Genomic DNA, 14,922 nt, shown 5'->3' with positions numbered 1-14,922 from the left:
TTGATGGATTGTATTAGTTATAGGTAGTATGTTAACGTGAATAGTGTGCATGTTAGTGAAAGCTGTGTAGCACTACAAGGAAATCAAAATTAACAAAGGGTTGGGCACTAGCTCATCATTTACTCTTTTCATTCATAGTTAGTAGCACCTATCCTGTCGTTAAAGTCATTGTGTAAGTAATCTCCTGCTCAGCACAAATGAAATGTGCATGGGTCTATTCCAAGCTGAGGGACAGCTTTCTAAAATTCAAGCTAAGCTAAATGTTTATGACTAAAACCTAGTAAGAGTCTGCCAAGTAGAATTGGAAGACCTTTAAAAAGGTGCAAAATTATAATCATGTAGTACTAGAAAATAATGTTTGTAGAATATTTTTTAGAAAATATTGAGGGGAAAAAATGAAGAGTGAAAGAGATGGGCCTGATCATTCACTTCCGTATGTCTTCCTCAGCCCCCGCAACACACACACTTTAAAGCTAGGTTCAGTCACGTAGAGCATGCACTGACTTTTAGTAATACCACCAACAAAACAACAGGGAAATCAGGGATATAATAAAGAATAATGTAAAAGAGGGAGGAGGAAATCAAGCCTGACAGGAAGAACCACCTTCATAGCAGTCACGCATACTGACATAGTTGCCAAGATGCAAGATCTCTATTGCTTGGAACCATCTAAACGTATTCAGAACCCATCTGTTTTGAGAAGTAGCAGGTCTACATGTTCTATTTAATTTTTCAACACTAGTTTTCTACCTACAGAATCTTTGTTAAAATCTTTGGTGGGTAAAATAGCTATGCAGGTCAGGAGACTTGAATCTGCAATACAAACACTTCGCATGTTCGAAAAACAGATTCCTTCCGCAGGACTTAATAGGCATTGAAAGACTTCGCTCTTTCCACATCATTCTGTTTTGCCTATATGTATGGGCCTGCGATCTTTCCTGGAGCTAAGCATCATCATAGTGTTTTAGTTGCTTTCCAAGATGCCTGCAGGAAAACTTTGTTTCATGAAAGAATTATTGCTCCAGACAGAAATAAAATACTTTGCAGTGATTTTCCCATTTTAATCTAATGCTGAAGTAAGAGTGCAGTAAGCAAGTACTTAATCCCACTTAAGTACTCTTTAGTCTTGATTACAGTAACATTATCCATCAAAATTGCATGCAGCAGAATGCCATTAACATCTCTTATTTAAAGATCTTTGAGGTGGACTGAACCAATTCAAAAACTTCTAAAACACATTTTTTTATTGTTACTGTTAGCAGAATTACTGTTGGAAAATCTGTATTGGTTTTGGATTTTGTTTAGTTTGGCTTTGTTTGCTTTTTAAAAGTGATGCAAATTCTTTTCTGACTACGTGGCAGTTGTTTTTTTTCCAGTCAAACACACATCATAGCTACTCCCTTCTTTCCACCCAGAAAAAGAGTTTTTGGAATGAAAGCGTTACAAAAACTTTGTGGAACAAGAAAATATCCACTTCAGGAAAGAGTATAGTGGAGTACCTGCTTAATAACTGCTTTTCAAAAGACTTGACCTCTGAAGCAGGACAAATAGACTTGACATATCAAGAATTGATAGAAAAATGTTGTCCAGACTTACGGGCCTAGGCCTAAAAATATGAAATTACAGAAATTGGGTTTTGTTTTGGTAGTCTTACGCCCTCACCCCTTCCCCTCTAGCACAGATTTTTTAAATGAAACTAAATTACTGAGTAATTGAGTGACCTTCTGGCCTTTAGATGACAATCAGGGAAGTGATTAGCTGTGCTTAAACACTGTCTGGAAATCTTGCATCCAGATACATGTACACAAGGGCATTTTTTTTACCTGGAAAAAATGATAATTTTTCATTTCATGACTTGATGTTGCTTTGCATTTGTTATTCTGAAAAAAAAGTTAACAAGGTTTTATGAAACTGCACGGAGTTAACTTAATTCTCCTGAACTGATGTTTTCATTTTGGCATTCTGATCACTCATTAATCAATCTTTGGACAATTTAAATTCTGACTTTCTCAGGTAGTTGAAGCAAAGGAATTCTTAACAGAAACAGTAGTCTATTCTTGTGTATCCTGGATTTACCAATTTGTCTAACTCCCTAAGCTCTAGGCTTTTCAACAGCAATTCAAACCAGTTATTCAGTCCTTTGTTACATGAGGTTTACAAGACCCCATAAAGAATATCCGAATCAAAATACTCTGAAACGTAGCAGGCATATCACTAATGCAGTTGGATATAAATGCAAATGAGGCAAAATTGAGAACTTTTCAACATTAACGTTGAAGTTTGGATGGTACACATAAGAATCAATTTAAATGAGACAGTAGGTATGTGGGTATTGAATTTTTCAGTGATACCGAAGGACAAGCTGTTTACTCAGTTGCTTGTTGCAAATTAAGGGGTCTGTAAAGTAAGTGGTGAAGAGTTATAGGTTCATTCTTCAACAAGCCTCTTGTTTGATGTGTTCTGAAATGTGTTTTTTTTTTTCCTAAACAGGAAGACTAACTTTAAGACTAGTTTGTTCTGCAGATCTACAGTGAACTAAACCTGTAGTCTTTTAAGAGCTGAAAGGAATAAGAAAAAGAAAACAGGAGCAAAAACCTAGACTAGCATCTGATCAAAATAAAAATAGTTAAGAAATAGCGTTGTTCTGAAACCATACCTGCCCAAATGAGTTGTTAATAATCAGGGACGTAGCAGATAAATCTTTATGTGTAGAGCACTGAAGATTTGATTTATTGCAATTGATAGACTCTCTCCTTGTGTACGCAGATTTGTGTGCATGTATTGGGACTAACACTACAATGGTCTTGTTTCAGATTAGCATACCTGTGCTCTCAGTGACACTTCTGAAGAAAACCAAAACTGCCCTTCTTGTGCCAAATGCTCTGATCATAGCAACAGTCACAGATAGAGTAAGTACTGGTAGAGGACAACACTCTCATACCCCACTGCTTTCTTTTTCATTTTTTTCTTGCTTTCTTGCCCTCACTATTTACAGGCAGTAATACCATGAGGGATTCTTGAAGGTGCCAGGTGGTCATTTAAACAGCTAGAAGAATTGGTAAACTGTCATCATTTAGAGTTTTGACCCTGTAGGATCTGGTTTCTTAGGGGATAATTTGGGCTTCTGCCTCCTCTCTGGTGACAGGCAAGGACAATCTTTTCCCTCCTGCTAACTTCCTGTCTTTTTTCTTCGGACCTGCAGCAAACAAAGTTATATTTAGCTTGATGAGGAGAAGAGAAAGGGAATCTCTAGTTGCAACTTGTTGCTTGTAATCTGTCATTCCTCATTCTCCAAGACTGCTCTGTAGTGGCACTGGGGGAACTAAAACAATTGGGTCGGAATGTGCATGCAGGGAGGGTTATCTACCTTGTTGGCAGCTCTTTACAGTATTCCTACATTGATTAGAGTGACTCATCTGATCAGCAACACCCCAGCTGCAACAAAATACAATTTCTCCCAGTAATTCTCTGTAGTAATTGCATCAATCAGTAGAAAATGTGATTATCCGTCCTATCAGCAGCTTTAGAAATGACCCATTTTCACCACAGAATAGTTTTGTGGACATCAGGGGAGAATGTACAAACGATGAGCTTTTTTTTTTGCTTTTTTTTTTTTTAAGTTAGGGATAACACAGTATGCAAAGTCTTTAAAACAAAGAAGAAAATTTGTTTTGAATAATAGATCTGGGCTATACTCCGGTTCCTGCAGCAGAACATGGTGAATTTTCTGTGCCTCCTCTGTGTTCGATGTGATTAACCTCAGTTCATAGGTTTAGAAAGAGCAGACGTTTTCCCTGCTATATGAAGGTTCTTTAAAATAGTTATGTGATCAACAAAACCACCTACTATTTTTAGTTAGATGAAAGGAAGCTGGTACTGTGTGTCTTTTCTCAGTTTTGGAAATTTTGTTTTTCAGTACATGTTTGTGTCCTTACTCTCCAGAGATACCACCTACAAGCTATTAAAATCTATCTGTAGACATCTTGGGGTAAGTACTAATGGGAATGAAAACAGTATGTAGCTTTGTGTTCATTATTACTGCTTTACTGCTTTTAAATGCTAGGCAGTTGTTAAATGTGTTCCTTGTTAAAACTGCTGCTTTTTTTTCAGGATACAAGTATAGGCAACAGTTCCAATCCATCTTCTGCTGAAAACAGCTTCAGGGCTGATCGTCCTACAACTCTGACCCTGGTAAACAGTTTCAGTGTTTGTTCTTTTTGTTGCATGGCACTGTTCGCTGCAAGTCCTACTTATAAATTCTGAGGGAAGGAAACCAAAGGAATTTGTGACATTTGTTTCTGAGGCTTCTAAGCTTCAGAAACATTATTTAACATCCTTAATTTAACATTAAGAAGCGATGGAAATGATTAGCAAAGGTGCAGTTTGATCTGATTAGGTGCGTATGCCCTATATATTTCTCTCTAGCTGACAGATTTCACAACTCTCAGTACTAACTTAGAGTTGCCACTTCCTCTGCCATTAGCTATTTTTGAAGTGTTTCTTGTTGCAATTCTTCCTTTGTTGAACCAGCTCAGACAACTGAAAGGTTTGTGTTAGCCACATGTGATGACCAGATTCTAACTAGTAATGCCTGTTCTAGACTTCAGTGTTTGTCTAATAGCATTTCTTTTGCTGACAGGCTTAATCTCTTCACTTAAACAAAGGCAGGAAATGAGGCTTAAATTCTGGTGATAAGGGGCTTATTTTGCTGACATTGATCTTAACATCTTGGTATCAAAAATTGTTCCTGGTCAGACAGTTTTAAGTCTGTAATTGCTTATTCGGTTTCTAAAGGGAGGTCAGGGGAAGTAAGAGCAATTAGACTTAGAACAGGGCTGAATGTTGCTGTGATTCTTTTTCCATCAGGATTTCAATGAGGACTATTCTGATCTGGATAGAATAGTGCAGCAACGAAGACAAGAGATGGAGGAGTCCAGTAGCACAGGCTCACAGACCCCAGAGCTTGAATGCTTTCAAGGTGAGTGGGATTGTGGGGCCCCAAGAAAATGGATAGAGCTTAGCTCTCAGTTTTTACTTCTGCAATCCCCTTCCCATGTGGAGGTGTATCTATGTTCTCCACAGTCCTGTGGAGTCCTTTTTATCTAAGGTCTTCCTCCAAGTCACAATAACTGGGTTTCCATTATTATATCCCGTTGTCATCCCGTGAGTTAAGAAATGACTTTGTAAGCATCACACTTGATTTATCACTACTGCCTCCAGTTGCATGCATTGTCTGCTCCCTATACTCCCTATCAGTTATGCTACCAGACCTACAACTTAGGAGATGTTTGTCCTTTATTCTTCTCTTTTGTTGTTTTTTTCTTCTTTTTTTTCTTTTTTTTTTTTTAGTGAACTATTTTGAAGTTGTTCAGGTTACACAGTAATGTCTTACGTGTATAATTATAGGAATAAAGATTATGTGCTCTGTCATTCACAGGCTTTTGGTCAACAAAAAAAAAATATTTTTGAAATGGTTTTCCTTTTTTTTTTAAACCCTGGTTTTATAGTTTTATGAGCATAAGTTCATAAATATTGCAGAATTCATTTAATGTGGCACATGCTGAATGTTATTAACAGCAAAATCTAGGTTATTAGTCTGCTATGCAATTACTATATATTAGCATATTAATGTGGTTTTGTTCCATTTTTATTCCTGGTTCCATCTGGACTTCAGTGAATTTGTATAATTAGAAATTTTTACCTTTACTTTCAAATGAAACATTATAAATACATATTTTTAATAGTAGTTTTCAGTTGGGTTAGTTTTATTTAACTCTTCTTTCTTCCAATGTCAGTTTTGTTCAGTAGTACAATTTGAGGTTATTTGCTTTCGTATTTAGTGTGTGTGTATTTTTAATTATTTGGTGTTTGTGGAGCAGAAATTTTAGTGTCATTACTTGCAGTGTGAATGATTCTGGATAATGATCTAACTTGCTGTCTTTCTTCCTTAAAGCTGATAACTACTTCAAACCTTTCAATTTTCTTTTACACAGCGGAAAAAAAGCAATATCCAGTTAAAGAATCACCAGGAATTAAAGGAAAATCATTTGAGGGGCCCTTGTGATTCTGTTTCTTGGTATCATTAGATCAGTCCAGAATGTACAATTAAAACATGAGCAAATCTGTGTGAGACATGATTTTTCTGTCCTATCTCACTCAAGATATCATCTGCAATTAGGGAAAAAAAAAAAAAAAAGGCAGGAAAGGGAGCTATAGTCTTTCCTTTTAAAGTAACAATGTTTTATCTCCATTTGAAATTGCTATTAAAGTAATTTGGAATCATCACTACAGTATATTCAGTCCTTTTGAGAGATTACTTCTGGGTCTGTTTAATCTTCTAACTGGAAATTCATTGATCATCTGTGGAGCTTGCATGGGCTGCCATCTCTCAAAGGATCTGGAAATGTAAATTTACCATACACAATCTTCTTCCTGTCCAATTGCCTCTTTCTGTTTTGTCATTATGTTGAATTATTATGCAAACTGTTTTAAGGACAGTAAACCAACTGCTGCTTTCTATCCATGTCCAGAAATGCTTGTTAAAATCCTCCTGTTTCTTGATAAACCTAAGATACTAATAGTTTCCTTTGACTTCATATTTTGGCTTTATTCAAAATCTTGCTTTTGACAGATTATCATGTCGTCGAGACACAGACTCACTTGAAAGTTTCAAAGACCGAAGCAAAGTCTGCCCGTTCAGATGCACACAGTAAACACGTACCTGATGGAAAAGCCAGAAACAGCCTTCGAAATGGTAAGGAATTAAGGGCAGATCTTCAGTTGGAGTTACTTAAGTTCATATAATTTATATTGTCTGTTGCATGCTTCAGAACACCATTTGTGTACCCTGCTGTGTTTTGATCAAAATAACGCTTTGTTCTTTTCCTAGCAGGTCACTCTGAAGCTTTCAGATTCTTCCACAAAATGAAGTCCCAGAAGCTCTTATCGCTGAACCACATACTTATATTTTATGCAGTTCTGTAAGTAAACAATTAATATAAAGATTGTCAAAATACTTGGATTTTCTTATGTATACATAGATTAGTATCTTCTAAGCTTTGCTTGAAAAGGAGGAAATTGTTGTGAATTTTGGCCTTTATCCTTCTCAGAAATAGAAATGCCAGGGCAGACCTATTTAATGTGCCTTTTACTTATAAAAGTAAAGGATGTTTTGGTTCAGGAAACGCTGGAGTTTAACAACTTGCAAGTTCATTTTATGGGGCATTTATCAAAGCCATATTCAAGGAATAGACTTTCAGATCTGTCTGAGTGCCATTGGTTGGGTATTCCTGAGTTTTAGAAACTTAAAAGATTTTTAAAAGATGACATTATTATTCAACAAGTACAAATAATGATTTAATTGCCTTTTAATATTAAAATTTTCAGGTACTTCTGAAGTTTCCATGTTCATACAAACTTAACTAATGTACCTTATTTTTCTCTCTTACAGTGTCTGTGTTTTAATATTTTCTACCTTCTACATGAGATATAAAATCAATGTCCTGGAGGAACGTCTTATTTCCATCACATCCTTTGATTCACATGTTAAAGAGTAAGATACACTCTGTAGCTACTTTAATTTAAAAAAATATTTATTTTCCAGTGCTTCAATCTGTTTTCTTCTGAAACTCCTGTGATATTGTAGTGCCCTTGGGATTCTTTGTGTACTGTAGTTCTTGTATCTGCCAAACCTCATCTCACAGGTTTCTGTTCAAGGGTTATCATGACATATTACACTTGCATTAAGTAATATTACTTTCAGCATGTTTCAGATAGCTGTGAGTAACTTAAGTGTAAACAGATAAAGAGAAATTCTTTCTGGATTGATGATTCTCTTAAAAAGCTATGACTTCAGTCTTAATGTCATAGTATTAGCCTAAGATGACAGAACATATTTCATAGTGTTTGGACTAATACATCTGATTTGTTTGTAGGATGTTTTCCAAAGCTTTGGGCTGCCCAGATCATCTTTAGAAACTGATGTCCTGTCCTGCTAAAATAAATAATAGTAATAATAGTAAAATCTGCAACCAGGAAGCATTCTTTGTTTATTTGAAGAGGAATGGCAAAAAGATATGCCAAGGGTTCAAGGACTGCTCTCTATATAAAGTAGAAAGATAGTCATCAAATCGTGTTTCCTGGTAGCATGTAAAAAATACTCAAACTTTATAAAAATAGAAAACGTGGTGTTATTGCATGATAAGTTTAGGGAAGGACTAGTGCAGGACTGCTGATCTTTTATTAGAATTCTCCTAGCAATTCTTCAGTAATTTTATTCCATAGCTATGGAAGAACCAAAGTCATGAATGTGATCTACCCCTGATGTTATTTTTTTATCCATGTTGCATGCACAGGAAATCTGTAAACAACAAATGGACAGGCAGTTCAGGGGCATGCACCATGGCAGTATGCCATTGTAGTTTCCGATTCTTCTCTTAGAACAGAAGGCAGTTCAGCTGTATGCTGAGAATGCTATGAGCTTATTTGGTATTACATTTTGCATTAACTCTTCTCCCCTGCTTACAATGGATTTTTTTTTCTGAGCTTCTCTGAGAAACATGACTTAAAGTCATTTGTAAATCTCACTGCAAAGCCTGCAGTGACACACAGTTAGGAATGCTGACAACTAGAGAAGCACCACCTGAAAAACAGAAGAAAATAAAATTTGAGACAGCTGTACCAGGCTGGATGGAACTGTCTGCAAAGTGTTTCAGACTTGTAGCAAATCCTTGAGTGTGGTTGCTTGTTAACTCAGCTTTCTTTGACATCCCCTCCAAGACAAATATGTCACTGACAATGCAATCTTGGTCATGCTGAACGGTGACGCTGCTGCTTAGGATCCAGCTGCTTTCACGTGTGTTCTGTGGAAAGCAGCATGACAGGCATGCTTGTGCTAGAAGATAGATTTATGTCCTTGAAAAAAAGGAATATAAAGGAAATGGTTCTTTATCTTAAAAAGGCTGTATTTGGCTGTATTAAAAAGGCTTTATCCTATAAAAAGGCCGTGAATCTGTATTTCACCAATAATACGAGGAGAAGGGTAAATTTACCAAATAGTAGGCAATGTTAAAAAACATTTTCCCACTTCTGGCACATTTTGATTAGCAGGATACTTTCCCCTCTTCAGAAGCACTCTTAAACAGGAAGGTCCTGTTTTCTGTCATTCTGATATAAAACAGTACAAGATACAGGATGACCTAATGTGCACTTCAACCGTGTCAATAGGCTGGGCTTTTTGGTTTCCTCTAAGTCACAAGGCACAGAACTTATGCAACTCTTTAACTTCTAGTGGAAATAGCTGTAAAGTTTTCATCCAAGCTTCTGGGGAATGAGACAATACAAAGAATGCAGTCAAGAGTACAAAAGTGACTTAGGCCTTTGCTTCTGTAAACAAGTACAGTTCACAATGTTACCATTCAAAGTATTTCTATCTATGTGTCTTTCAGTTCTGTTTTCTACTTTTTCACTTCCATTATACTGAATTCTCCATTCTGTTTGACAGCCATCCAGTGCGCCAAGGTTTGGGATCTCATCTGCAAATTAATGCTGATGCCCTCTGTGATGAATTAACTGCCAATCTTATAAAATTGGAAAAGGTAAATTCATACGATATGATGCAAATGCTGATACATTAATCAGGTTCTTGCTGAATTTCTATAGTCTGTTATTTTGAAAATGTCAAGTCACTCCCAGATTTGGTACACAGAACTGGCATGTTTACTAGACAAAAGGCTGAGGTTTTCTCTATCATAAGTTAGCCCAAGTACATACATTAGTATATATAAAGTGTTTTGTCTTGAGTTGAGACCCACGATAAAGAACACTAGTAAACCAGACACTTCAGGAGGTGATTATTACATATATGGATCTTTTTTTTTTTTTTCCTTTGTCCATTGGGGCTAAGAATTTGTTCAGGCAATTTCTTTAACAGGAGATCCTTGTCTGTAGCTTTTGTTTGCATTTTTGTATTTTTGATTTAAAAAAACAAACAAACAAAAAACATGCTGGCATTCACAAATAGTCATCCTCCTTATACAGAATGGCTAGAATCTGCCTATTTATCTTCAGTAACACAAATGCTGCTTCACCAGCTGTGTAATTCCCTGTACATGACCTTTACACTTTACCATTCTCTAATTGCAAGACTAAATGCCCTTGCTGAAATTGGAATCCTATGCAAAACAAGAGTGGGTGGGGAGACCTTATTTCCGCTTTAGGTGTTGTGGTGGGTTAACTTTGGGCAGCAGTCAGACCCCTCATTTCAGCGGCTCTCTCACTCCCCCTCCTCAGCAGGACTGGGGAAGAAAATAGGATGAGAAAGTCTGTGGGTCAAAATAAAGACAGGTAAATTGCAAAACAGTTACTACTGCAGGCAAAACAGACTCAACTTGAGGAAAATCAGAGTAAGTTATTGCCGTTTACAATAGATTTGGGTAGCAAGAAACCAAGACAAATGTTGGAACATCACTTTTTCACCCCTCTATCCCAGGCTCATCTTCACTCCTGACTCCTCCTTCCCTGCCCCTGAGCTGTTCTTGGGGATCAGTGGGGGGTTACAGTTGGTGTATAGGCAGTTTTGTCTCTGCCACTCCTTTGTTTCATTTTCCCTCTGCTCCAGAGTAGGCTCGTCCAAGGGCAGCAGTACCTTCAGGAAATACCTACTTGCTCTGCCGTGGGCTCTCCATGAGCTGCAGTGTGGATATCTGCTCTGCCACTGGGGCACCTCCACCCTTCCTCTTCTCCTTTCTCCTCCTCCACCCCCTCCTCCAGCCTTGATGTTCCCTGTGTTGTTTCGGACTCTTTTTCTTTCCTACTCTCTCTGTCTAGTGCCGTTGCCATGTATTAAATGTGCTTGTCCAGAGGTGCAGACAACTTTTCTGCTGGGCTCAGCAGTGTCCTGAGGTGGGTCCACTGGAGTCAGCTGGAATGGCTGCATTTAACATGGGACAGCCGCAGCCTCTCTTCACAGAGGTCACCCCGCAGTACCAAAATCTTGACACCTACCACCACCAAAATCTTGACACCTATGCCTAGTATAAGCATATGAAACATGTATATTGGGAAGAAGTCAGTATCACTCACCAAACACAGAAAAAAAGGATTAGTGAAAACAAAACTTTTTGAAATTCCTACATGCTTAAGTCACATGGAATACTTTTGCCTCTGTTCTAAAACTGGGTGTTTGCCAAAGTCTTTCAGTGCCTTTTTATCCCCAAAGTAGGTTTCCCAAATAGCTTAAAGCTACGTTTATATAATATCACTGTTACCTGTGTGGCATAGGATTCATAGAGCCTCTGCCAAAATCAGATTTTCCCCCATACACGGCCACCCCCTTGTCTGTAGAAATCTAGAGTAATACCAGCATAACCCCTTTGTATGCTCTGGGTGATAGCATTATGAATACAAGAGAAAAATGCTTACCAGATGATTACTAGTTACAATCTTTAGCCATATTAGGCCATTTTAGAGGTTACTGCCTTCCAGCTGTCCGGGGCAGGCTTTCGGCTGGCGAGATGGTTCATGGGAGACCTCATTTCATTTCAGTGGGAAGCCAGCCAGTCTTTTGTAGCAGGCCTAGGCACTTTCACAGTCCCTTATATAGTCTGAGCTAGGAGCCATGGTAAAAGGCAGCCGGATGGTCAGAGCATTCAGCTATTCCCAGAGAAGTGACCCTCTGTCCTGAATTAGAGTCTTAAGTCATGTGCTTTTTTCAGTTAGTGCCTGCAGAATTGAAGCCTTACTTTGTCTTTGCAAAATACTCAAGACACTATTACTTGCTTCTCATACAAGTTGAGCGTTGCCTGCAGCTGCGTATCGCCACGTCCCTAACCCAGATCAGCAGTTGTTAGAACAGTGTTTGACCCTACTCATGTACTGCACAACGGGTGGAAGTCTAATAGCTCCATGTCCTCCTAGCAAAGTTTCTGTAACTGTTCAACTGGGGTTTGTTTGTTTGCTTGTTTGTTTTATGTCTTGGTGAAAAGTGCTAGTAATTGACTGCAGCTGGCTTCAGAAGCAAAACTAGCATAAAAATTTCTGTGCAAATTCTCATCTCTTCCCCTCCCTTCCTGTGGGACTGCAGCATTGTAAGATACACTGCAGAAACTAGGTTAAAAACTAAAAATTACTCTTCAGTTAGCAAATGTTAAGCACAAAAGTATGTTGCAATGACTTTTTCAATGCAACCCTGTGATTTTTACCAGTTCCACTTTATACTTGGAGTCACAAAATTTCCATGGCCTAGTGGAAGTTGGCTTTGTTTTTTGTTTTGTTTTGTTTTTTAATGTTTTTAACAAGTTGTTAAAAATGCACCATGTCTATTAGGATAGAAGGGAAGGGAAAATGTTGTTACTCATTCCCTTATTCTAATGTAGCTTGATGAATGGAAATTCATGTGTAAGGCTCTTATAAAACTACCTGCTTCTTACTGTTCTTGGAAAAGGTGTGCTTCTGGGCCAGAAGATCACGAGGTAGGATTAAGAAGTGGTATCTAGAACAGGAAGTACAATGTCTCCTCAAACTGATCCTCAAATTGAAGTCTGAAAGTAGCTGTGACTAAATCTGGCCGGTGACTACTAAGATGTATAGGACGCGTGTGGATAGGGTGTGTCCCAGTGTATTCCCCCTTTGCTGCTTTTAAGGACAGTGAGATGGAAGGTAGATAAATAGGCTGTGTAAAATTGATCTGCATAAGTAATCTTGAGGATGTGACTGACTTGAAATTGCCTTCAGTGTAATTGACAGAATGTATCCCACAAGCACTACACTAAATCTGGAACATGGGACATAACTGTTTTTGTTCAGAAAACTTTATTTTTCTGTGCACATCAGCAGTCTATGTAGCTTAAGCTGTTATAAAGCTCTTTCAATAACCCACTGATACCTAGAAGCTGTGACTTGTAAGTTTGAGGCTTTTAGTAGATTTTGCTCAAGTTCAAAATAATTGCATTTCTTGTCCATTCTTTCTAGCTCTGGTATTGTTCTCTTGTTTTCTCAGACCTAATGAAGAAGAGAATCCATGGGAGGAGATGATTTTATCAGCCTGATTTCAGTTGGTCAGCTAGGTTTGCTGCTGGCTGATCATATCTAGTTGTTCCTCTGACTAGTGTAGAAAGCACTTAACATGAATACCAGTGGTATAAATAGCTGTGGCAGAATTAACGGGCACACATAAAGTATATTGAAGAATGTCTAGATTTTTATTAAAAATGCAGTATAACACTTCTTGTTGCCCAGTTAATTTTTGTCTCTTTTTTTAGATACAGAACAACTTACAAAAACTACTTGAAGATGGTGAATAAAATGTTGATGTTCTTGGACTGCCTGAGCCTTCATTTATTTCGCTTGACAAACAGTTCCAAAGGAGCTCCGCTGGCCAGAGTTCAAACTTCTTTGTTTTCAGTCCAAGCCAAGGTTAAACTACTGTAAAGCTTATGTCACAATACAGAAAGTCATTCTATTCTTGAGCAAATACATGTATCTGTATGTTTTGAAAATAAGAGGTTTTTTCCTTCTCTATTCTGTGTGAAGCAATTAATGAATTTTACAGCTTGTTTGATTTTAGACTTCCTTATACCAGTGCAAACCCGGTGCAACTCCTCTTACCTCAGCATTTATTTTCTGTCTATTGTCATGTATGAATGGGAAGAATTTCAGTTATAATTCATATTCTGAAGTGTTGTGTGAATGAGTTGGTATCTGGCATGCAGCTGTGTAATGAATCAGTGCTGTTTTTTTTTTTCTGCCCTTGCATCCCAAAGATCAAAAAGCAGACACCTCTGGATTTGATTTTATGAAGTTCTGAATGTTTGATGTGTGCTCAGGCTCTAAGGTGCTGTAAATAGGCTCAGTTCCGCATTGCATTAATGCTGAGGGTAAGGTCTGTTTCTACCGGGCATTAATTTTACATCAAAGTAAAGCTTGAAATATGTATGGACTTGCCAACTTACAATCAAGTTGCTTATGAACAGCAGTATGGGTGTGACAAGTGTGCACAACTTGGAAAAAATGATGATTTTTCTGTCCACACATAAAGTCTCTGTCTATTAAGTTAATCAACATGAAGACCTCAGTCACCTTTCCTTGTGGTTGCATGGAGTCTTGGTTGTCTGAGCAAGTGCAATTCATGTTCCAGTTGATAGAAGTCTTGTCTTGGTATGTGACTCCAGGGATGCCATGTTTCCACATAACAGAAACTGACAAATTAGTAAAGCAGCAATAAAAATAATTCCAGTAGACTGAATGAAGAAGTGAACATCTGCTTTGTCATATCATTATTTTATCCAGTGTCCTGAAGTGGGGATAACTTTTTTTAGCTTTCTGATTTATCAAGCAGGCTGGTTGGTTTTAAAAAAGCAATACTTAAAATAATAACAACTAGTATATGTAAAGTAACAGTATTGTTTATATATGCTATGCATTTTATGACCATTTCTGTGAAATGTACCTTACTTTGTTTAAATAAATTTTTTTAAAAACAAATGCCTCAGTACTATAATTTGGATCATCCCAATTCCATCCATCAGTTTTAGTCAAACACAAGGCTTATGATCTGAGTAGGCTCATACCTCACCACACAAAGTTCATGCAGAATGTAGTACCAAGTACTGATGTATCCTGCCTGTGTGCTTCCACTTACTCAGTTTTACCCAAGGTCTTCCCCGTGTGGGAAGACAAAACAAGTAGAAGAAAATTGCCCCCCCAGCGTGTGTAGGAATTGCAGTAGCATAGAGTGGTTGGCATGGACCTCTGGAGGTCATCTCCATGCTCAAGCAGGTTGCCCAGGACCACGTCCAGGTGGCTTTTAAGTATCTCCGAGGAGGAAGACCACAACATCTGTGGGCAGCCTGTACCAGTGCTGTCAGCTGAGCAGTAAAAAACTTCTGTTGTTCAGATGGAACCTCTCACATTTCAGTTACCTCT

The 14,922-nt window shown here is 37.8% G+C and overlaps 1 protein-coding gene across 4 annotated transcripts in view; it reads left to right on the top strand.

Moving 5' to 3' along the window:
* Positions 1 to 14,481, top strand: part of GRAMD2B (GRAM domain containing 2B) — a 41,491-nt gene extending 27,010 nt beyond the window's left edge. For 3 of the 4 annotated variants that reach the window (XM_068666662.1, XM_068666665.1, XM_068666664.1), the window contains 9 exons: positions 2,814 to 2,909; positions 3,917 to 3,988; positions 4,111 to 4,191; positions 4,867 to 4,978; positions 6,632 to 6,754; positions 6,890 to 6,980; positions 7,451 to 7,552; positions 9,503 to 9,596; positions 13,260 to 14,481. In XM_068666662.1, coding sequence (XP_068522763.1) covers positions 2,814 to 2,909; positions 3,917 to 3,988; positions 4,111 to 4,191; positions 4,867 to 4,978; positions 6,632 to 6,754; positions 6,890 to 6,980; positions 7,451 to 7,552; positions 9,503 to 9,596; positions 13,260 to 13,301 — 813 coding nt within the window. In that variant the 3' untranslated portion in view covers positions 13,302 to 14,481. The remainder of the gene's footprint in view (positions 1 to 2,813; positions 2,910 to 3,916; positions 3,989 to 4,110; positions 4,192 to 4,866; positions 4,979 to 6,631; positions 6,755 to 6,889; positions 6,981 to 7,450; positions 7,553 to 9,502; positions 9,597 to 13,259) is intronic. The other variant, XM_068666663.1, reaches the window with a different exon arrangement.
* The last annotated feature ends 441 nt before the right edge of the window (positions 14,482 to 14,922 follow it).

Source organism: Anas acuta, chromosome Z (genome assembly GCF_963932015.1).
Source record: "Anas acuta chromosome Z, bAnaAcu1.1, whole genome shotgun sequence".
Lineage (NCBI taxonomy): Eukaryota > Metazoa > Chordata > Aves > Anseriformes > Anatidae > Anas > Anas acuta.
The sequence above is the reverse complement of the archived record's forward strand: the minus strand, read 5'-3'. Positions and strand labels throughout refer to the sequence as shown.